General features: G+C 39.2%; 1 protein-coding gene across 1 annotated transcript; it reads left to right on the top strand.

The window, feature by feature from the left end:
- Window positions 1-3,276: 3,276 nt before the first annotated feature.
- LOC134617054 (glutamic acid-rich protein-like) lies at window positions 3,277-23,545 on the top strand. The gene is made up of 14 exons (XM_063462217.1): window positions 3,277-3,473; window positions 5,189-5,247; window positions 7,708-7,847; window positions 8,920-9,104; window positions 11,296-11,520; window positions 13,101-13,223; window positions 13,458-13,548; window positions 16,121-16,182; window positions 16,323-17,142; window positions 17,311-17,473; window positions 17,703-18,064; window positions 20,001-20,074; window positions 20,350-20,396; window positions 20,838-23,545. Exons 1-13 carry the CDS (start codon window positions 3,369-3,371, stop codon window positions 20,383-20,385), a joined length of 2,445 nt encoding a protein of 814 aa, XP_063318287.1. The 5' UTR covers window positions 3,277-3,368; the 3' UTR covers window positions 20,386-20,396; window positions 20,838-23,545.
- Window positions 23,546-24,777: the final 1,232 nt, after the last annotated feature.

Raw genomic sequence — 24,777 nt, 5'->3', positions numbered from 1 at the left:
CACAAAACAAGGGCGCCACAGAGGCTGTGTTACTCAAGACATGCTGGAGCTGTTTCGTTTGGCCCCTTAATTTATTTTGAAAGTTAAAAGAGAAATCATGTTTTTCCAAGCTGTGCCACTTTTGTCCATGGATGGATGGATGGATGGATGACTGACTGACTGGTTATTCAGAATATCTTAGCAAAATCTAGTGAGACTCTTTTATCTTGGTGGAAGGAGCTCTTCTGAAATCCCTCTTTAAATGATACTGTTTTTTCTGTCTCTGTCCAAATAGTCCTGACTACAGTGGGACCCTCTGCCTGTGCTGCGTCCTGTGCCAAGTTTCCAACAAACACAGCGTTGAAAGAGGCTGTGCGTGATTTATTAAGGCCTGATTCACTGGCAGTGAGCAGTACATGCAGGAATGCTGCCAGACATTGTTACTGCTCCCTCAGTTGCTCACCCAGTAAGCCACAGAATTTCTGTCCCTAATTTCTCTAATAAAACAATATCAACACCCAATCTGGGAATTCATGGAGATTATAATGTGCCTATAATGGAATTTATATTGCAGATATTGAAGTCCATTTCTGATATTAAAAAAATGGGAGAAGTTAAATGAATAATCATAGAAATTGTCATCATTTTTATTATTTTCATTAAGTCAGTGTTGACTTTTATTTTTTAAAATAGAAGCTGTATCATAGTAAACAAATAGTCAAGCCAACATTGAGCTAAGCTAAAATATTGACTTTCTCTGACTAAGCCGGCGACGTCCACAGCCCCTTTGATCTTAAGTGGGTCAGCACAGTGAAACTCCTCTTTCTGTGTTTTTACAGAAACTTACATTTAATCAATAAGATTTTTTAATATAAGAAAAAGAAGCACAATTACAATTGTGCATTTCATGTTTTCTACTTGATAAAGAAATGCTGCTGTAGTAAATTAAAGAAATCTGTCCACATGTAAGAAGTAAATGTGTAAAGTAATAAAATAACTTAATTACTTTGGTGTAGTATGTATGTCCATGGGGGAGGTCATTATCAGTAAGAAAAGCTTCAAAACTTGTCAAGAAACAGTTAAAAATTCAAAGTTCATGCACAGTGGGCCAGATTGGAGTCTTCCCCTGGCCAGTTCATGGTCCCCAGGCCTTATGTTTCACACCCCTGCTATAAGCAGTCCATTTATTGACAAAGAAATGTATGTGTTGGGTCAGGATTATTAATGAAATTCCACTTCCAGACTCTAAAAACATATTGTAGTTTTGATTCAGCTGACTGAAAAGCTAATACTAATCACGTGTATGGATTTTAAATTCTGATTTTGACTCACTTTGTATTTTGATTTCTTGAGCAAAATCAGCATCCATGTATTTATTTGTAAAAACAGTTTAAATAGTGTGTTAGGGATCTCATTAGTCTATTAATTAACCTTTACCGATTAACTTTAAATTTGTTCCATTTTGTTAAAAATGTAAAATGCTACATTACTTTATTTATATGATAATAACCTTCGTATTGAACAAATAATAGCAGATGGATGAGTGCATCTGTCTAATTAAACAGCTCAGCCTTAACTGAGGACCTTTTCCTGTCAGCTATTCTGCTCATTTACAGCTTCAAACTTTTATTCTTCTTGGACTGTATTACTGTAGTTTTGAATAAGTCACAGTTATTATGGATGTGTCCTCTGTGACATCATACAGAGCCAAGAGGAGAAAAAATATCTAAAACAAGTTTGAAGCCTGTTATTGTCTCACAGGGATCAGATGTACAATTCGTAATTCATTAAAGTTTCCCCCGGTTTTAAAAATTGTATTTATTTTTATTGAAATTTTATTGAAGAATAAAAATAAAATAAAATAAAAAGTTTGCTAATTTTTAATATCAGTATCCACCACTGTACCACTATATATACAGTACTGTGCAGAAGTGTTGAATCACCCATTTTATTTCTTTATATTTTGCTTCCAAGGAGCCACACTTGTAATTTTTTTATAACAAGATTTTTTACAAGTAGTCTTGAGCAGTAGCTTTCCAGGCTTTCTGGAGATCTTTCAATGTTTTTCATTCATTCTTACTCCAGTCCTTGTACCATTTTTAAATGAATGTTTTTTGTTTGTTTCTTTGTAAAGAGACTAAGGACTGATCTATCAATTGTTCGACCGTGAAAAAGCTCCATACTCAAAGCACATAAAAGACTTAAATTAGCAAACAACCAATTTTAAATGATATCTTTAAGCACTTTGTTGCCAGCAGCTTTCCTGAGCTAAATCTACAAAACAGTGTGACTGGTATAAAACAGCATTTTTGCTCCAACAAAAATGGTGATTAACAAAGAGCTAGTAGCTGAAAACCTGGCAGTGGGTCCTTAAAAAGGAGGAAACTGGACAAGTGGAGGACAAAAGTAGAAGTGGCACAGTACAGTGTCTGAAAATCATGTTCTTAAGAAAGAGAACAAAAACCATTAAAGAACTGACACCAGAGCTGAGAGATGCTTTAGCCCTTCAGTTTATTTATCTACTGTTTGCTGAAACTTCAGAATAGGTCTCAGTGGAAAGGTGGCTGTCAAGAAGCCAATCCTAAGGAAGGGAAACAAGGAGAAAAGGCTGAAGTATGCCAGATTATACAAGAACTGGACTGAAAATCAGTGGCAACAGCTCTTTCGAAACCAAATTTGAATATGTTGTTTCAAATAATTGTCAATATGTATGGAGGAGGTCAGCCATCTGTAACAGACTGTGGGGGATGATTCGCTTCATTTTTCAGCATAACAATGATCCAAAACACACAGACCTCCCAGAGTCCAGACCACAACATTACTGGAATCATGATGGAATCATCTTGACAGAATAAAGCAGACAACCAACATCTAAAGAAGAGCTTTGGATGTCTTTCAAGAAGAGTGTAGACTTCCTGAAGACAACTTAGAGAAATGACAAGAAAGCTTTCCCAACAGAGCTCACGCTGCGTTGAATAAAGAATAAAGGTGGCCATAAAAATAATAGCTTTCAAACTCATTAGAATTTTACAAACTCTATTTTTGCCTTATAGTTGCACGATTCAATAAATCACCACAATTAATTCCATCTTACTAGCAAAATATAAAGAAATCAGAAATACTTACCATTTTTTTTAATATTTTAATTTCATATATGCATTTAAGCTTTGTTTTAATATTTTGGTTACATTTTTCTTTAATAAAACTGGTAAATTTCAAATTATGCTTCGTTTTCTTCCAAAGACTCAATTTCCCATGCTGCCTTTCGAGGGGGGCGTCGTCAGCGCACATGTGCGCACGCCGAATAGCGAGCATGTACTGAAGTGTAAATAACCCGTCAATATTATTTGCACTTTTTCCCGGTTTGCCAGTCGGTCCCGTCGGACAGCATGGCCTCAGAGGAGGACGACGTGCTGCTGTTTCTAATCTACCAGCACCTGAAGGTGAACGGCTACCAGAAAGCTGCCCAGGTGCTGGAGAAGCACGTTACCCAGGTAAGAAGTTTGGCTTGAATTTACAGTCTAATATTTAGCGTGCAGTCGGTAGACTGGGTTCTGGCTCGCACACGTTAGTTAAATGTGAGTAAAAGGACGATTTTTTAATGCGATTTCATCAGCTGACATCCGCATCTTGCATGTTATATAACAACTTAAATATAAATGTGATGTGTGTTTGCTTCAGTGTGGCTGTCGGTAAGATGCACTTCAGTCTCTGTGTGTGCGTTAAAGCGTGTGGCTCCTTGTTCAGGCCTTCTGGAGGAAAAGAACATTATGTTACAGGAGCTGCACAAAGCAGCCCTGCTCCTGCGGCCTATTGCTGCACGCCGTCACCCCATTCAAAACCTCATCACCTTTTCATAGTGTTTAGTGATAACAGTTGACCTTTTTTATCTAAAGCTCCTGGAGCTGCTGTGAGTAGTTGATTAATTGATTATTTTATCAATTTAAAAATAATCGGCAGCTTTTTTAAATTAAATAGTCAGCTGAGATGAACTTCTACTTCCATATTTTTCAAATACGAGACCTGGATGCTTTCCTCTATATTTCGAGTAGTTCACTCGTTTTTGGAATTTGGAGTATTTGGACTGTTGCACATAATCACTGCAGCTCTTGATTATCCAGTCAGTGTGCCGATGACACTTTATGATGCAACCAGACACTGTAAAATAAACTTTTCTGGTATTTTCTTTTTTTAACAGGGGAAATCTAAAAAATAATATTCTTATTCTTCCTAAGTCTGTCTTAGGAAAAATGGGCTTAGGTGTGATTTAAACTTTTCCTGCAGAGCTTATGAGATAAAAATGTCATTGTCAAAAGTTGCTCATACTTACAGTGGTGGGTGCTCATATTTAACATGATAAAAATGTAAAAAATGAGATCAGAGTCAGTACAGGTACAGAGAATCACAAGGGTTCTCTGTTTGCAACAGTTCTTTTCTATTTTGGCTTCACAGGTCTGAATCAAGTACATAAACCCCGCCCACCTGCAGTTCAGACCTTCTGTTTATGGGGGACGGCCAATCTGAAGAAAGTTGGCTTAAAGGGAGAGTGAATTAACTGAGCGGTCTGCTGAAGTTCATTATAAGATATCAGTTATCTTTTCTTTCATTTTACTAACCACTTATCCAGCGTTGTGTTGCGGGGTAGCTGGAGCCTGTCCCAGCTGTTACAATGCCAGAGGCAGGGTAAACCCTGGATAGGCTGGTTCCTAACCATTAAAAAGAGGGGGAAGGGTTTTCCATCAAAACATAAAAATAAGGAATATCATACTGTCGTAGAGTTCAAACATAAAAAGAGAGCTGGAAAGGACATAATACAACACCTTAAAGTCTGAATGAAGTTACAGCAGCAGTCTTATTAGAATTTACTTACGAGTATCCTTCACTCCTCTATGCGAACATTGTGTATTCATCATACTCTCTTCTTTGGCATATTTTACATGAATTCACATCTGGAAGCTTGTGGCAGCATTCCTGCAGCACAGGAAATTTGCTATTTCCCTTTGCTATCTCTGTTTTTTTTTTCCTTTCTTTTTTTGTCTTCTGTCTATGTAGTTATGGGACGCACAGGAAGTTTATTTGAAGCAGAGATAGAACATTCAGGGTATCAGTGAAAAGGAGAAATTGTATTTTGAAAACACTCTTGAAGAGTCAGTACTGAGCAAGTTTTAGATGCACAGTATTTCTCAGGCTGTTGTGTGTTCTGTTGTAGGTGGAGACACCGGTGGAGAGCTCCTCCACCCTACATGATATCTACACAGACTGGATGAAGTAAGTCACACCCAGTTAAACACTTGTATACATAAATATATAACGCCACAAGTTACCAAAAAGAAAGTAATTATAAGAAAATTGTAAAATTTAACATGTCACATTCTTTGTGCTGTAATTGTTATATGTGCTACAAATCCTGTGAAAACTGACTGTACAGCAAACTGTGTACAGGTGAGCATGTGTAGATTAAAAATGTCAGTAGCTGAAAACAGGATGGGGCTCTTTGGCTCCCAAAGAACCTAAAAACAATCATTTAATGGTCTAAAATGAGATTAAGCCCAATGCAGTGCATAAATAGTGGCTTGTTTTCGTTTCTATTGATCACTTAAATCGTTTCTCATCATCCTCTGTTTTTCTTTATCTCCACATTTTATGACTTTCTGCTTTTTGGAGTCACAGCTCAGCAGGTAATGCGATTCAGAGACACACTCAGCTTAGGTGATTTGTAGACTCCATACTGTCTGTATGAGCAGGATGCGACTGCTACGGTTTGTGTGAGTGATTTCCTGGCCTTGTGCCCAGTGCATTCTGGGATCACCTTCAAATCCCTGCCTCCCTAATGAGGATTAAATGGGCATCAGATAAATGGCTAAATGAATGACATCAGCTCATTTGCCAAAGTGAATCTAACACTAAAATAACAGAAATCTGCGGAAGTCAATGAAAATACATAATTATGTGCCGAATATAAGGCACCTCTGATTATCAGAAAAACACCCTTTTCAAACAGCTGCTCATTAGGGATAAGTACTCATAATGATACTTAGCCCTATTCTAATTAATGCAAATGATCAAAAACCTGTAGTTCTTAGGCTTCTGAGATTCACAGAAATGGGTTTTAAAAAAAAGATGAATTCAATTAAATATTATTTATATAGCATCAATTTACAACACCTGTTGCTTCAATGTGCTTTATAATGTAGGTCCTACAATATAAAAAAATAAGAATACACTTAACCTCTCCAAAAGTTAGCTGACACTTTGAAAGCAAGCACTTGGCAACGGTGGGAAGGAAAAACTCCCTTTGAACAGGAAGAAGCCTCCGGCAGAACCAGGCTCAGGGACGGGCAGCTAGTTGGGGGTTAAGGTGGAAAAAAGTGAGAAAAAGATACACTGTGGGAGAAAGACACAGAATTGAATTACTTCACTGCACTGATAAAGAGTAAAGGTATGTAAACAGAACAGTGTAGTCTATAGCTGTGCTAGCTATTTGCTTCCAAGCATAGCTAAATCAAGTTGAATGCTTGTTTACGTTCACGACCATTTAGGCACACCTTCCCAGTACTGGGTTAGACTCCTTTTTTGCTTTGAGAACTGCCTTAATTCTTTGTGACATAAATTGAAAAATGTGCTGGAAACATTCCTCAGAGATTTTCCATGTTGATAGGATAGCATCACACAGTTCCTGCAGATTTATTGACTGCACATCCGTGGCTTGAGTCTCCCGTTCCGCCACATCCCAAAGACGCTCTCTTAGATTCAGATCTGGTGCCTGTGGAGGTCATCTGAGTACAGTGAACTCGTGTTCAAGAAACCAGTTTGAGATGTTTTGAGCCTGATTGCTTACAAAAAGATGAATGTTGCCACTGCAGCATCACGTATTAGTGAGTGTTGGAACACTAAGGCTCGCCATTTTGGTGTTGGTGAAACCTGATGTGACTAATGAAGTGAATTTGAATGCCAAGTCCAATTTGCCAATCATACTTTATGGTGTTTTTATGCATACTGCATCCCCCTGTCGTGTGGTGGCAAATAATGTATCAGCTGCTGGTGTGCGCTGCTGTTGTGGTGTCACTTCGGCCGGTTGTGCACCTTTTGATTTTTGTAATCTGGCTGTTGGTTGAAGACAAAAGTGTATGATCACAATGGGTTTTGCCGCCATTTTAATGATTCCATCACAGACGCTTAGAGATATACAGATGTATGTTATGTTATAACAGTGTGGAAACTGGAGAAAAAAGTTACATTATTAGCCATGTAACTCCACTAAAATGTTCCAAAATGCTCTAAACACTAAAATGGTCCAGAGTTCATTTCAGACTTTCTGGGCTGAAAATTGGCACGCTGCTATGAACTTAAGCAATCTGTGTTTATACATCTGCTAATTAAAGAGGCCACAGCCATAACTTTAAGCATCAGCAAATTCCATTTAAATGATTTATAATAAAGATTAGGCCTGTGTACAAATGTGATGAAGGGAGAAAACATACATGAGGCCAAAAATACTTCTCATACTAGCATGTAAACGTGTTAATTTCATGGCCAAAGTTGGACATTTTAACAGGAGAATCTGTGAGTCTGAGACTCACTTTTAGAGTCGGCCTCAAGTGGTCACTGGAGGAATCGAGATTTGCACTGAATGCATTTTTCAGCTCATCAGTTGGTGCTTTACCTAATGTATAAGCATAGCCAGTAAGAGAAATGTAATTAATTTGTGTGTGTGTGTGTGTGTTACAGACTGTACTCCCTAGCCCAGCATGCCAAACAGGAGACACAAGAGTCCAGTTACTCAAAGAAAAGCATCAAAGCAGAGGCTGCAGACACCAGGCTCTCCAGTGTCACAGGAGGAGATGATGTGGATTCCAACCCTCCACTCGGTAAATTTTATGTTTGATTGCATTAGTTAAGACAAAATATAGCCACTAATATGTGCACATCTGTAGCTGAAATGAATTTAATTAATTAAATGTCAAACATTTTCTAATTAATGCTTGTTTAAATCTTGTGGATCTCGATTTCTGGAGAATGATGATTTCCATTTTTATTTTTTCTGATGTTTTATAGATACATAGAGCAACAACTTGGCAATTAATTATTTTAGCAACCTGTCAGTCATACAGCTGATTCATTAGTTTATCTTTGGAAGATACAAGAAATGAGGAAAACGTAAAACCAACAAAAGCCTCTCTGTAAAAATATGTTTTTATTTATTTATCTAATGCTTATTTAAAGCTAATTTAACAGTAAGCTGAAGTTTGTTCCACAACGCTGGAGCTAAAACGGTAAAATTATGGGCTCCTGTGCTTTGAGCCCACACTGCAGAGGTTGTAACAGCAATTGATTGTCTGTGATTTAAAAGTAATCAGTGAAAATTTTAATTGGATTCTGCCAGTGTAATTCTGCCAGGACTGGAGTAATGTGTGTCGAGTGATTGTGACTAACCTCACTGCTGTAAATGGTCAGAGGCTCTCAGGCCCCTCTCCTGCGCAGCTAGCTCACAGTTTAGGAGACGTTTCTCTACTTTTAAGATCAGTCTTCAAACTTCCCTTTTTGATAAAGTTTATCATTAGATTCTTGCCTTCTTTGTTCAAACTGGACACTTTTTGTTACTTCCCCACATCACCTGGACTTTTTAGGGAATGTAACTACTAGATCTGTTGACCCTGACACATCCCTCAGTAATGCTGCTGGGTAACGTCTCGTAACTTGTTCATACAGGATCATCTGATTGCTGGGCTGTTATCTCTAATATTGTAGGGTCCTTACCTTACAATGTAAAGCTCTTTGGGGCAACTGTTGTTGTGAAATTGGCGCTACATAAAGAAAACTGAGTTGAACTTTGCATTGTATAAGTTATCCTTTTTTTCCACTCTGTGTTTATTTCTTTTACAAATCTTGGCACCGGTGACTATGAAGCCAGTCTAAAATATATTTGATTTTCTCTTTCAGAGCCCGGGCCTGATGTTGTTGAGCCACTGAAGGCAGAGAGCATCTCTGAGAGTGTCTGTGAGCAGCTGCTGGCTGCTGATAATAAATCCCAAGCAACAAACTCTGACAGCAAGAGCGCCGGCTCCTCTGACAGTGAAGTGGAAGAAGAAAAGATAAAGGAGGAAGAAACAAAAACAGAGCAAGAGGTGAACATCTCGCATATCATGAAAAATGGGTTTGAGTTTTTCTGTGCTAGCTTTGCCCCCTTTTTCTCAAAGTGAGGAGACGGAATACTTTCAGTTAGCGTAGCCCTGTTGTGTCATTGCTAAAGTGTGCTTCATATGGGAGAGCCAATAAGGACAAACTGAATGTTGAGCATAAATGTTTGGTATTTAGGATGTGTTGATGAACACGTGCACCGAGAAAACCAGGAAATATCCTGTAGCCTTCAAATGGTAAATTAAAATCACAGGAGAAATGACAAGATACGATAAGAAGGAGAATCATTTTTCTCAGCTAAGATGCTAACAATTTATTTCCTGGCATGACTTAAGCTTTAAAAATGTGTTTTCTTAAATTCAAAAGAGGTTTCTCAACAACAGCAGCTGCAGGAAGGCGTGGTTGTGGTTGGTCCTATGCAAAGTTTTGCAGCACGTCTGCATGCTAACAACCCTTCGCTCTGTCACCAAAGAGCTGCGTAAACGGACACAAAGGCGGCGCCATGTGTTCTGCTTCTGCAGTAGTATAGTATAGCAGATTAGCTTTTACAGGTAATAATATTGACATTCTGACACCCAAACAGTACATTTATAATCTGAAATAAGCTATGCCCTGAAGATAACAATCATATTTTCAAATATTAGCATCTTAAAACTAATTAAAGTAGGCGAGGAATCTCCAGCAGACCTTATCTAATTAAAGATGAATCTCTAATTTTGTATGATTAAGCATGAAGTGAACACGAGTTTTTTTAAGTCTTATCTCATAAAGCAACTCTTGAAATGACTACGAGCAGGGAAAGATAAAGGTGCGAAATGTTAATGATCATTAATGTAGGAATATTTTTACTTGGGGTTTATGTTTTAAAGGTTTTCATTAAAGTTAAAAGCAAAAAGTAAAAAGCGTTCGAGTAAGTATCAAGTGTTACAGCGTTGTTACAGGAGGAGGAAAGCAGTGCCATCATGAACACACATAGCTGTTGTCCAGCCACTGTAATAATGTGCTGATAGATGGACAGTAGCTGCAGTGTTGTTATACGCTTGTGAAACACACGGACACATTTCCACTCGTCTCATCTGTCCTGTATCTCTTAGTTTCCTCTGTTATTACTGCTGTGTGTGTGTGTGTGTGTGTGTGTGTGTGTGTGTGTGTCTTGTCTGTTCTTTTGTGTTGGCCCAGTGATGCAGCAGATAATGCCGTGTGGACACAGAATGTGTGTGCGTGTGACAACGGTAATCTTCAGAGACAAATTGTGTGCGTGCTCGTTTCTGTGCGAACTATTCGTTGTGGTTTCTGTCGACAGCTGCTGGAAACCCTGATTACTTTGTGTCTAATGGTAAAAGCACTGCGGCTTTCTTTTTGCTGTACAACAACAACAACACATCACATTCTTAACGGCAAAGATGTTTCTACTCAGCAAGAATTTCTAGTTTCTTTTAGTTGTAGTTTTTCTCCAGCTGGTTGAATTAAATCTGCTCTCTGTGGATTAAAATGGACTTCCTGTGATGTGGAGCGGAGCTAGCAAGTGCTCCAGCGACACTCAGTGGAGTCATATTTTTACTTTTTGATTGCATATAAAGAGTTGCTAGCATCTCCTCCTCACGTGCCTTCATGGCCTGCTTGGACTTGATTGTGTTTTTTTGCTTAAAGTGGTGAAACAAGTTTGTTTTTTCCATATTTAGTGGCAACAATTGTCTTGCATACTTTGCAGAGTAGTGTGGTTTGTTGGGGGTTGTTGAAGTAGCTCCCTTTTTATGTACTAAATATCATTGGAGGCTGGCACATGCAGCTATCGCTCTCAGGCATGTCTGGGTTTGTTGTTGTGCATGCTAGGGGACGTAAACACAGGGTGTGTCTATCTATACAGTCCAAATATATTTGACACAACAAGTTTAAAGTTTTTTTACTTTACATTGAAGTCTGTGTGTGAGTATTTGAAATTGCTCTGTTGCATTGTTTCCCCCAAACGTAAAAAGCACACAAATGAGCCACGCTGCTGTACTGAAGCCTGTACACTGTTCTCAGTATAGCACCTCATTTGCAGTGAAATATAGTCTCCAATAAATGGGGCAGTAAAATGATCCTCGAGTGTCTTGGATTTGTCTTCCTGAAACTAGCAGATATTCTGAGTAAACAGCAGGATGCAAGTTCTTCTAACTGCCTGTACATATTTTCCAGTCGGCTCCAACTAAAGTGTGTGCTGAGGCGTCCAATGAGGCAGAAAGCCTGAGCTCTGCCTCTTCAGACGCTGAGGAAATAACTGCACCCAGCCAGGATAACAACAGCCTGGTGTTACCTGATCAGGCTGAGGACCAGTCGCAGGCCCCCGTTCCAGCCGAGGCCTCAGTCTCAGGCGGTGACCTTAAAGAGGAGCATCAAGAGGGCAGTGATGATCTGAACCAGGTTAGGTCATCAATTTCGTTTTAAACCTTTGTGTCAGATATTTATTTTTCTTTTCATCTCATCATATCTCGCAAAACTTTGTCATGCGACTGACACTTGAGCACATATGCATCACTCGCTCTACCTTGACTGTGCTGTTTAATTTTCCTCCTGGCGCACTGGATCGCTCTGCAATGAGCAGAAATGTTAATCACCTTAAACCACACTCATAAAAAAATGGGAGTAGCTGTTGATTCCTGGCTCAGCTCCTTCTCCTCAGCTCACCTCTGCACAGCTGAAACTTATTTTGCAGTGGACTGTTTGTGTTGTTACGCTTCCAGTAGTCAACACTGCAGGCAGCCTTTCTTTGCTGAATTGTGATTTTTTTTAGGACTTTACTGGAACGTAAAAGATTGCGATTGAATGTCACCGTATTTGATGTTGCTCTTAATTAGTGCTAGCAACAAGTCGGTGCACTTTAAAACTCTGTATTCATGTTTAAATCATCTGAAGCTCCAACAGAAACAGAAACGTCAGATTTAATTGGCATTTACATTGTTTAAACAAGCAATTTGGTGCCAGTTGTCAACAAGAAAAAGATCAAATAAAAAACATACAGAAATTAAATGTATGATTATTTTTTTTTTTTTGCATAAAGATGAGAATTTGTGGTGCCAACTTTTTACCATAATAATAATTCTGCAACATTCATCTCTCCAAGTGTCAAAACAGGACTGTTAAAAGCCAGCAATGAATAATTCATGTTATTTGATCAGTTAAATAGCGTTGTATTTGCAAGATTTATTGCTCACATGTGGGAAGATGGAAGCACCAGTAATAATAAATCGGACATGAGCAATCAAAAAGCTGTAAACAAAAACCCTGATCAGCCAAATATTAATTAATTGTCACCCAAACTGTTGTAAACATCTGGCTCTGTTTACAGACTAGTGCAGCATGCTGGTGTGCTATACATCAAAGATCATTATGCTCGTTCCTCTTATGCTCATATCCATAGATGCTTAGTTTATATCAAGTCTTAGACTATTTTTTAGCTAAAAAAAAAAAATCTAAATGTAATTGTCATCTTCCACGAAATCCAGAGCAGCTGGAAAAACAATAAATTGGCAGAAATGCAACTTGGGAAACAAATATCAGTCCTCTTGTTGTTATTATTGCCCGCATGCACACATCAACATAGACCTAAGAGTGTGCTGGACCTAAAACTAAAGATTATCACCTGCACTGGTATCTAATTTGGTGCACGAGAAATGCAACACACAAATGAAACTGCATTCAGTTTTGTCCCAGCAGTCCCAGCTGTCCTCTTCAGCGAATGCCGCCATGCTTGGCAACCTTCAGAAAATGGTGCCGGCTGAGTTTTAAAGCAGATACTGGCCGGCGCTGGCACCAGCGCCTTCAGGCTGGAAGTGTTTAAACCATTATCCATCTGACTTCTCTTTAGTGATGCAGCCATGTTTCCAAGACTTAACTGTGGCTTTGAGTGCAATTTTAGCTTTTATTGACAAAAATGAGCTGTATTAATTCGCCTTTGTTTTCTTGTAGGATTAAATTGATCTTTCTGCTCGGTTTTTCTCCAGGAAGCGACCACAAACACCTCAGAAGACATAGAAGAAGCTTTGGCGTCACAGCAGACAGATGTTCCCACTCAGGAAGTCAGTGAAGCCGAGTCTCCAGAAGGTGAAGAAGCCACAGCAGGAGAGGTGCAGTACTGCTTCATATTCATATATTAATTGATACGAGTACAGAACCTGTGATTGCTTTTATTATGCATCCCTGAAGTGCCTGCATATTTTGATGTTTCCACTACAATTACAAAGTATTTAAATAATTCAGTTAAACTAAGGACTAAATCTGTAAAAAGATCAAAAGATCTTAAAAGTAAAAACTTGACTCGTCATGTCTGGTGGTGAAAGACCTCTGTTGACCTCTTGCAGATGCCCAGCCTGGTTGAGCCCACCACCTCTGACCTGACAGCTCTGGAAACCAGTGACCAGCTAGGAGACGGTCAAGCCCCGCCCTCTGCAGGTATTAACAGCCAATAGATTTTTAATTACCAGTTTGTTCTTTTCCCCCTAAATGCATGGCATCTTTTCCGTCTCTTTCTCACTGCTCTGACAAGAGTCACAAGCTGTTGTTAAGAAACCGAGGCTTCAGTGCGGCTGCGTCTGCAGCAGGTTTCTTTTATGTATTATGAAAATCAGTCTGATAACATCTGCAGTCCAGGTTTGTTTCCACAGTTACAAGAGTTTCAAAATTACACATTTCTGCTCAGGCATGAAAATCACTGCAAGGTCGATGATTTAAGAAAGAAAGTGAGATCTGTCTTAGGGTTGTATCTGTAATCAGAATGTTTCTCCTGATTGATTGATTTAAACTTATCACTAAATTTGTAGTTATGAGCACCCACACATTCATCTTTCCGTATATACGATTACATAAGACAAAGAGAAGATGCACATGCTCATGACCGACATAATTAAATGATTGATTAAAAAAATATTACACACATTCATATAATCTACCAAAAATTGGTTCATCTTTATAGCTTCTTATCTTTATATGTGAATATTATTGTTGTATGTTATTATTGTACATTGTTGTGGATGGCCCCGCCCCTCCCTGAGCCTGGTTCTGCTGGAGGTTTCTTCCTGTTAAAAGGGAGTTTTTCCTTCCCACTGTTGCCAAAGTACTTGCTCATAGGGGGTCATATGATTGTTGGGTTTTCTCTGCATGTATTATTGTAGGGTCTACCTTACAATATAAAGCGCCTTGAGGCAGCTGTTGTTGTGATTTGGTGCTGTATAAATAAAATTGAATTGAATATGTACTTATGATTACTTGGACATCGTTTTCGTCATAAGTCAACAATAGAGAAAAAAGTATAACATTACTTCTCACTCAGTTTTTCATTCAGCTACACCGCTGAAGGATCTGAAAACTGTGATGCATGAAGAGCTCAAGTCAAGGCAAACGAAAAGACCAGACGTTCTCAACTGAGGAAGACTAAACGGTCTAAAAACTCAAAAAGATTTCAGCACTCATAGTTGTGTATAAACTGATATTTCATAGCATCAAGAAGAAAGACACATTTCAACCTGTTGCTTTGCTCAGCAGTTTTCTTTTTTCCCCGAAAGCTTAATTAACCAGGCAAAAAACTAAATATTGTCACACCTGAAGCACATCTGTAGCTGTGACCTTGGTGTTCGCTATTTCCTCGCAGGACACTCATTTGATTAAATCAACTGTGGTTCGTCTAGCATGAAGCACGCCAGGTTGTTGTGATCTTGCAAATCTAGTGAGAATCCAGCCGCCTCTCAACACGTTTCTTGTGGTTATGTGACGACACACCTCGGGAACAGAAGGGGAGATGGATGTTGGCTTTATCTCGACTTGTTGTGGTGGAGGCTTACAGCTGTGAGGCTCGACTCTTTTCATTTAATGGCTGCTGATTTGGACGAACTGACCTAAAAGTTATTCACTGATATAAAAAGCAGTTCCAAAAAGGGAGTTGTTGTTGGAGCGGTTTCCAACAAAGCACAGCTTCGTCGCTGCTTTTCATTTAACTGTACTCTGGATTTACTTTTTTCCATTTATTTACAAGGGAGAAAAAAGGCATTCTGTTTTTTCATTTTTCCTTTTATTGACAGCACGTCATCTCTGTTTAAGCACAGATGTTTTAGACCATTTTACTGAAGGAAAAAAAACCAACAAAGTTTGAATATTTTTACCCCGAGGCAGCTGGATTCAACGCCAAAACTTGTAAAAGAGTTTGACAGATTTCTGCCAAAGCCGGAGAAACAGCAGTTGTTTTTCGACGCCACTCACTTGTGTAACTTCTCAGCGGAGTTTGTAAAGCTTGTCACAGCTTGTTAAGTAAGCCGGAGTTATGACTACTCTGAGAGTTGCAATCATCTGGAAAACAATTGCATCTTTCACCCAAAAATTTGAAAATGATACATGACGTTTGAATAGAAACGAAGGTTTTTCGCATTCTGACCTGTCAAACACGGAGGCAGCTCTGGATTTTACTAACTGAACTGCACAAATTCCTGGAAAGGAGCCTTTTGTTAATAATATTATCGACCTGAACTCCCTGCTATGACAAGTCCAAACATCTGCTGCAGAAAGGCTTCAGAGTTGGATTCCTGTGGGGGGAGACTGTTCTGATGCTGCTATCAAAAAATACACCTGGAGATGCTCATCAAATAAAAGCGTTAGATATATCACAAACATGTCGTAGTGTGTGCTCTGCTCTCCACTTTAATCCTCAATACATCAGACAGAACCCATCCTGAGATCCCATCAGGACAATTTAAAATGTCTCGTTATCTTATTTTTCTTTTCTTTTATGACCAAACAAAAAAACTGCCTTATCTTGACATTGTTGGCTCAGACATATCTGTTTGCACATCATGCAATGAAAAACTTATGTCTCTTGCTGTTTTTCCCCCAGAGTTGCCACTGTAATAGACTGTCGACTGATTTTAAAAAGATGATTTTATTGAGTCTCACATCATGTACCTAAATCTTAAAGCTCTGATCAGGTATAAAAGACTACAAATGTAATCTAATGTAGGCATTTTATAATATTTTTCAGACCGTGATGGTGAATCTCAAAATCCAAAAGAGGAGGAGGAGGAGGAGACCAAGAAATCTGAGGTGATACACTAACTATTTACGATGAAGATAAGTCTTTGCCAGAAACAGATGGGGAATAATAATGAGTACATTTGCACTATCTGTAATGACTTTGTGTATATGCAGCATGTTTTAATTCCTGTATGTATCTCTGCACTCAGATGTCAGAGGTCGCAGATCTTACATCGGAGCTGGAGGGAGACACGGAGATGTTGAAAATCCCCGTGGACACCGGGATCCACAGTGACCTCTCAGCCACTCCAACTGGTATCAAAGTCACGTTGGTTTCAGAAGAGCGATCGGACCCAGAGGACTCCATCGTCATCAACATCACAGTCAAAGATGACGAAGCAGCTGAGCGAGAGACCGGCCAGCTGTCCCCTGAGGAGACTGCCGAGTCCTGTAAAGACCGCAGCATTCCCAGGAAAAAGAAAAGGAAGAGCAAACAGGATGTTGAGACATCAACAGCAGACACATCGATCACGGACACACCCAGCAGCACTGATGCATCTACCCCAGATCCACTCAGTGACACTCCTCTTCCTAGGAAATCTGCCAAAAAGAAAAAGAGAGACAAAAAGAGACAAGAAGAGGAGGTGACAGAGGATGGCGGAGATCAGGGGGATGAGGTTGAGGCGTCTCAGTTAGCTCCACCAGACAAGAAAAAGAAGGCTAAGAAGAGGAAAAGGGAAAGAGACGAAGAAGAAGAGAAGAAAGAGGAAACTCACACTGTCACTGAAAACAAAATTAAAAAGAAGAAGAAGAAGAAGGCTAAAGATGTGGAAGAGGAGGAGCGTGAGGCAGGAGGAGCAGTAGAGGAGAAGGCTGAGAATCCTGTGAGTCTGGCAGAGACAACAGAGGAGAAAAAGAAGAAGAAGAAAAAGAGGAGAAAGGAAGGAGATCAGGAGAACGAGGCGGTGCAATCTGAAGGAAAACCAGCAGGGGGCAGTAATGGCACAGAGGAGAAAATGGAAGCCACAGGTAGAGAGAGAGAGAGAGGAAAAGCCTTTCCTGAAAGTTCCCTGTAATAAGACATGAACTTGTATTTCATGTGGCCTTTACTCTTAATCATTAGTGGTGATATATCTAGTGTGATTTTTAGATAACTTTAATTGTGCATTTTCTTTTCTTTTTGGCCTGCTCCTGCAGAGGGAAAGTCTTCTTTGGACTCCTCGGCCAAAAAGAAAAAGCGTCTCAGGAAGAAGCTCAGCCTGAAGAGGAGATTAAAACTTCATAAGAAGGAGAAGATGGCGATGAGGTTGATGAAGAGCAACAAGTTATCTGCAGATCAGAACCACGTGAGAAGGAAGAAGTGAGCAGTTTCTGCTTATCTTTGGCATATTTCTTCATAAAACTACAAGTGAAACAAAAGCGAAGCCAAACGATTGTAGAACTTGGCGCTGCTATCATTGTTTCAATGTCACCTTGCAGAATTTTGATGCTGTAGAGGTTCGTGCTACCATTAGTACTTCTTACAAAGAGTATGTGCAGAAAGATGCCAAAATCACAGTAAAAGTTAAAGGATTACTTCCATTTTTCAGACAGAAACACATACAAGAAGAAACAGAGGAAGTGCTTCACCCAAAGCCAAGCAAAAGACCCAAAGTTGAGCCCATTCAGGAGGACGAAACACCAAAGAAGAAGAAAAAGATGAAAAAACATGCTGACCTAGAAGAAAATTCGTCAAAGGAAAACCAACCGCCCAAGGCAAAGCTGGAGAAGAAGAGGGAGCTGCAGGCTGAGGATCAGAGCGGTGTGGTAGATGACCAGAGTGCTGTGATTCTTGATGATGCCGATACGTCGGCGCTTTCAAACGGAGGGAAGAAGAAAAAGAAAAAGAAGGCGGTTAAATGCGAGGAAGCTGCCGAAAATGTGAGCCAAGATGTACCTGCTAAGAAAACAAGTAAGACTTTCTTCTTACTAAGTTAGTATTCATGTTGCGCTATATTAAGGGTGTGACAATTCATGAAGTCTTGACACAAACATCTGCAATATCGTCCTGCGGTACCATCGACCATCTGCAACCAGGGTGGTGAAAGCTATAATGTTTAAAGATTGCTGTGGTAACAAGATCTTTCTCCATTATACTGGAGGAAAAAGAAACCATGACCCAGACTGAGATATGAACTGAACCATAGTTACACCACTGCTGGGATAAACACGATGCTTGTAGATCCACTTTTAGCAGCAATAACTTGAAGTAATTGTCTTCTGTATCAGTGTCTCACATTGTTGGAGTTTTGGCCCACACTTTGGTATACTCAGTCAAATGAAGGTGCAAGGAGCTCAGATCCTGTGAATGCAAAACAAGCATAAATCATCACCCTTCACCACCGTAACTGACAGCTGGTATGAGGCGTTTGTGTGTTACGTGGTGTTACACATGATGGCCAGATATCTATATGTCCGTCTTTTCTGTCCAAAGGACATTATTCCAGGAGTCATGCGGTTTATGCAGATGCAGCGCTGCAGACCTAAGCCGTGCTGCCATGTTCTCTTTAGAGTGAAGAGGCTTTCTGTCATCAACTTTAACATGCTAACTGAGGCCTGTAGAGTCTGAGCTGTAGCTCTTGCAGTTTCTCTGAGCATTGCACCGATGGAGCTTATAAGGAACTTGCTGGGATATGTTCACTCATGGGAACATTGTGGCATTGCGTTAATACTCTTGAATGCTTCAGACCGACTGCTTTTGATCAGTTAAGCCAATTTTATTAGCAACACCTAGCTGCTATTTAGCCTTGTAATTCCTATGCAAACAGTAAGAATGTGCATAGTTTTTCAGGACACTACGTCACAACAGTGTGCAGTTCTTTAGACTTTAACTATATCTCACAGCCTGTTTTTGGTTTTTGAGGTTCAGTGGCCTGCACAGGCTGAGAAAAGGGCATGTCAGGACAGACTCCATTAAACTGTAATAAAGCATTATCATAAAGATGCTGTCTACATAAAATCCACAAAGCTTCCCATCAAAGTAAATGGGCTGGTGAGCTTACCCACAGAGAAAAGCTCTACAGCGCGTCCACCTGAAGTTCAAAGGTCAGCTTGTTAACAGTCACAGTGCAAGGCTACACGAACTCAACAACCTCACCACAGGAGAGATGGAGCGATATCACCATGTCTTTAGTTTTTCATGCATTAATGTCTGAGAAGGACAACTTGCTACCCTCTGTAATCTTCCACTGTGGGGCCATCACCTCACATTTTTGTTGCTGGATTCTACATGAGTAGATTCAGGGTTCAAAATAATCTTTATTAGTAACATATCGTGCATTAATGTCGCCCCTCGGTTCATGCACCGTCTAAAACAAAGACGTAGCTGCTCTAGTTTTCTCTCTCAGCTCAGAGCTGCACATTTGTGCTGTTGCAGCCACAGCTGAGAGTACACTCCCTCTCACTGTAGTCTGTTACATGATATTGAATCATATTTATAACCTCTGAAGAGAAACTGGTGTATTCATATACAGAAGGGGAAGAGACAAGATTTTTAGTTCTGGTTTCTCTTTGTAATCAGAGTTCTAGTGACCAATTGCATTCAAGGAGGTTTTTGTTGCAGGCAAAGGGCCCATGTGGAGAGCTAAAAGCATATATTTCCACCTGTAAACAATGACCAGCACATTTAAAAAAAAAAAATGAAACCGTGGCCCAGATGTCTTTTGGCTTTCCCCAGTTTATCTTAAGTACAACTCTGCCTGTGGATTAAGAGGGGAAAACTATTGCAAGATGATGCTTGCAATCATCCAGAGAGGGGAAAAAATGACCGTGCAGGGGTTCCACACACCACACTATCACAAAGTGCAGCAGTTCCTTTAAATGACTTCATAATGTGCTGATATTCACAGAGAAGAGCAGACTACAGGAGAAACTAGAGGCCGAGCCTGCTGCAGACACACACACTCCTCCAGCTGTTTCTGGGGTAAGAAACACTCCTGAAAACTCTCATCCTTCCTTTTAAAATATTCAGAATTATAGTATGCTGCCGTTTACGTTTTCCCCCTCGTTAATGAGACTGACAGTTTGAAGAGACAAGAAAAAGAAATCTTTGGTCTTTGCTTAAATTTTTTTATAGATCTGTGAAGAAGTGTTGGCACTCATCTAGCTGCGAGGCATTTTAAAGTAAACTCAAAGTTTCCTCTCCAAATAATTTGCATGCAGAAGCAGTTAAGCAATATTATTTTTTTCTTATTCCAGAAAAAGAAAAAATCTTCCAAGAAGAAGACAAACTGATTTAAATTTGGGTGAGTAGCTGCTCGAGCTTTCCACTTAAACTTTATTGAAACTAATTTGTGAATTTGAAATGCTGCTTTCTTCAGAGGTTCAGCTTAACTCCTATACGGCTGTCTCCGAGTCACCGTTCAGTATTTTCTATGTGAAATGAAGCGTTACTCGTGCCTTCACAGGCTCTTCAGAGGCCGTGTTCATGGGTCATCTCACCTGTGATTAAAAAGAGCATGTGCTTTTTTTATTTTTTTCATTTCAGAACTCCACTGCAACCTCAGGCAGCGCTGCTTTTTCAGAAAACATCAAACAAACAGAATCAGAAAATTGTTTAGAACCACTGAAAACATTTAGTGATAGTAGCTAAAACTTAACGCACAAGTCTGGTTTCTCTCTACAGCAGACGCGGCATCATTGTCTGTTTACTGAGGATTAATTATGATGTTCCCATTTCTTCCCAGGGCGTACTCAGGAGGATGACTGCAACTTGGACCTGAAAGCCTAAAAATGTCAGCATCTTTTCTCCCGATTATTCTGTCTGAGATTCATTTTTCCATAAGAAACAGATTTCTGAGAGGTGCTGGGAGTAACTTCGCACTACCCTTTGTTCCTAAACTGTGAATTTAGCACAATACACACCCTAAATCCCCCTTTATTTAGCAGATTCGGCTTTAAAGCTTTGTTGGAGGCAGACCTGCTCTGCCAGGAAAAGAAAGCATAGTAATTAGTCAAATTATGACTTTATTATGCATTTCATTCAGCGCAGCCTTTTTAACTGGAAGCTTTTCCCATTAAAGTCTCATTAAAGAAATTATTTAAATGAGCTGCCTATCGTTTGAAAGAATTCACGCAAGCGAAACATAAATTTCTATTTAAATCAAAGAATTAGATTATTAACAGGATTGCTATTAATTTTTTTTAATCACAGTTTATCTGTTTAATCATTTGGCGTAAAATGGCCCTCGAGTTCGTCAGCTTGCAGTTAGTTTAAAACTGAGAGAAGATGGGATCTGAGGATGTTTGGAGGCTGTGAAAGATGATTAATACGTTTCCACTGCAGCGCGATACGCATTTCTGCTGCAGAGCAGCTCCGTCTTTAAGTTTCAAAGCTGCAATCTGCATCTCCTCAGAACTGATAAAAACTTATGAAGGGGGAACTTTCACAGTCATGTGTCTTCTTACAGTCAGAGGGGCTCACTAAACCTCCACATCTTTGAGTTTCAGTTAGAATTAAGCTAATAAGCTAAGGTGGCTTGATTTTCTTTTTTGTCAGTTCTTTTCTTTTCATGTGAACTGATTGATAAACCAGCATTTGTGTTTGTTTGAGGTAGAATATGTAGTTTTGTTCTGATGTGCATATGATGCAAACTTTGTCAGTCATCAGCTATGCAACTGATTAAATCCCGCTGCTGTTGTTTGAGGAATCTTTGTGCAACTTTAACTGCTTAAATTTGCCGTTTCTAACGACGAGCACGTTTCGAGGACGCCGGTCGTTAATAGCTTTAATTCTGCAGCGGCAGTAATTTTCTTTGTTTTCCTTCCCACACTATTACACGTGCTGTGTTCATGCCACATTCACGGTGAAAGTCAAACTGGGAAACTGATCTAACTTGGGCATGAAATTATAAAGCAAGTGGCATCACGTCAACAAAGCAGCGTTTGTTTCTTAGACGATTAAACCCAGATGTGATGCTGTTTGTAAGGTTTGTGCTGTCGAAGCTCAGCAGGAATCATTTCACCTCTGCATCAATCCCTCGTGACATGAACACCGTTGATATAAGTGCTTCTCACGTCTGTTTCACAGTCGATTGCCGTAATCCAACCCTAAAAACTTCACATTTTTGGAAGAAATGTTTTGGTTGTGATTCAGTTATTTTGTATCTGATTGCAATTTATTTTATTAAAACTAAATTCAGTCTGAATATAGTTAAAATAAGAACAAATTATACATATTCTGATTGGTTATAGTTAGAGTTGGAGTTGTCACTCGGACCTCGCAGGGTCACTTTTTTCCACTTCAGAACTTTTGAATAGAAATCCTCATTGTTGAAATATGCAAGCAGATTAAAAGCTCAGGGAAAGTGTACATGAAATGCATTTTATAAGGTAAAACTTGAATCTCACTAAGATTCCTTATGCAGTATTTCACATTATAATCTCATGGCGATGTAATATTTTATCCCCTTAAAAAAAAAAAATCAGTCAAATTTGAATCTGTAAGCACATAAGTGGTGATTTGATATACCTTAAAAAAAGTAATGCTGTGATGTGTTTTTGTAAAAAATTGGAGCCAAACGGCTCATTAACCCAGCTAACAGTTTCTCATAATTAGAAATAACTAATCTAATGCTGTTAAACTGAATGATTAGTCACTAACTGAAGTCTGCCTACATGCTGTTAACTTCCTCTGTCTCGTTACCTAAAGCACTCTGAAACTTTGGCTTTATTTGGTGTCTGAACTTGTGAGAGTCGCAGTTTGGAGCCGATGCCGACATCGATTCGGAGAACTATGAGGAGAAATTAGGTTTTCCACCCTCGGTGTCTGTGTTTACTCGCCGCTGGTGACGCCGTCTTTCTTTTTACACAAACAGCTTTTTTCCCTCTGAAACAGAAATCCATCAAGTCAATACGCGGGGCAGTTTGCAAACGCCACATGGTGACGATCAAGAAACCAGAGTTCAAATCTCATTTGTCCTGAATTTAAAGAAAGTGACGTTAATTTTACAAAATCCTGTTGTGATTTATGGATTATTCCTTGGAAAATTTTCTCATAATTTCCTAAACATTGTTGCTCTTTTAAAGAAAAATAACAGGCATGTTTTTTTGTTTTTTTTAAATAAGTTCTTTATTCCCTATGAGATAACGACAAATCTCAAACTAAGGTCCAGTACAGTAAAATGACTTTTGAACTGACAAGAACATCCATCTGAATTTGGTACTGCAGCTGAATATGGTGCAAATCTATGAGTTCAAAAGATTAAAAAGTGGCTCTACAGTGTGTGCTCTGGAGTCGATACATTGTTAACAGTGATTGTGCAGTCTGACGAGTCATCCTCTGTCTGAACCGGGCCGTTTTAGTTCCTCTTACATTCTTCTGATTGGCTGCCCCTCACAGGAAAAAAAAAAAAAAGACTAAAAAGCTGTAAAGTCTAAGGAAATTAAGAGAAAAGTTTCCTAGAAGGGTAAAAATAAAGGATGCATTTAAAAAAAAAAAAGTTGACAGCAGCATGATGGAGCGAGCCAGTGTCTCATGAGTGTCGACAGTTCTCAGATTATCAAACAGTTTAAAGTTCTGTTCGCGTTCTGTCCTGTAGCATCTGTCAATAAAATGTTTTCTCCCTTAAAATGACTTCTTTTGTTCGATTTTTGTTTCTGTTTGTTTTTCAATATCAGCAGCTGGTTCACCGTGTAACACTGATCGTTGAACTGAATATAGTCAGAAACATGACTTTACGCGGGGGCGTGCCCTTTGACTGCTTTAATAAAACATACATGTACATGAGGAACATTCAGGTGATGTGTTGGCTGGCTGCATGCAGCTGAAACTCATTTTCAGGTCCACTTATATTACATTCATTCATTCATTCATTTTAAAACCACTTCTTGAATTCGTGGTCATGACGATGCTCTAGCCTATCCCAGCTCACAGAAATGCAAGGTTCATATTTCTGCCCCATTAAATACAGTCAAATCGACCTGAGCAGTAAGATTATTTGCACTATGTTTAACCAGTATTATTTATTTATAACAAGTATAGCAAAATTGTTTATCACGTGCTGTCTTTTTCTAATATTTGTTAAATGTCTTCATGTTTTGCTTGTTCAAGTCTGAAGAATCCTGCATAAGATTTTTCCTCAAAAAGATTTTTACTTTTTAGGGAAAAAAGTTGATTTAAACAGAAATTCAAATATTCTTAGTACAAATATCTTTTTCATTTGGGATGTGGGGCACAAACAGGGAACCGTGTCCGCTGCAATAAAGAAAGCTTCCCTTTTTATTGAGCAACTCTGCTGCTGATCAAAGTAAATACTCGCAAGTATTCATGAAGCACATTTATTCATCTCTTAAACGAGACTCATTGACCCAAACAAATATGGCAGCAAGGAAAGCAACAGCTCCCCACCCTGAGTTTTATTCAGAACAAATAAAGATGCTTAAGTTGGAAGAAATTGTATTTCACAGAATTCTAAAAGTTTGAACCATTTAGGTTGTTTATTTGCAGTCTAAAGGGATACAATGGTTTTACGGTCGAAAGGGCGAGAATCTGGGAGCGCAGAGAATGATGAGCACACCAGTTCTCACTACATCATTTTGAGCGACAGATGTGTTTTAAAAGAGTTAACAAAGCAAAATCTCTAAAATGAATAAAAGTACCTTCAGTCTGCTTGACTCCCGGGTGGA

The sequence above is a fragment of the Pelmatolapia mariae genome, linkage group LG18 (assembly GCF_036321145.2).
Source record: "Pelmatolapia mariae isolate MD_Pm_ZW linkage group LG18, Pm_UMD_F_2, whole genome shotgun sequence".
NCBI lineage: Eukaryota > Metazoa > Chordata > Actinopteri > Cichliformes > Cichlidae > Pelmatolapia > Pelmatolapia mariae.
Note: the sequence above shows the minus strand (reverse complement) of the source record. Positions and strands in the feature narration are given on the sequence as shown.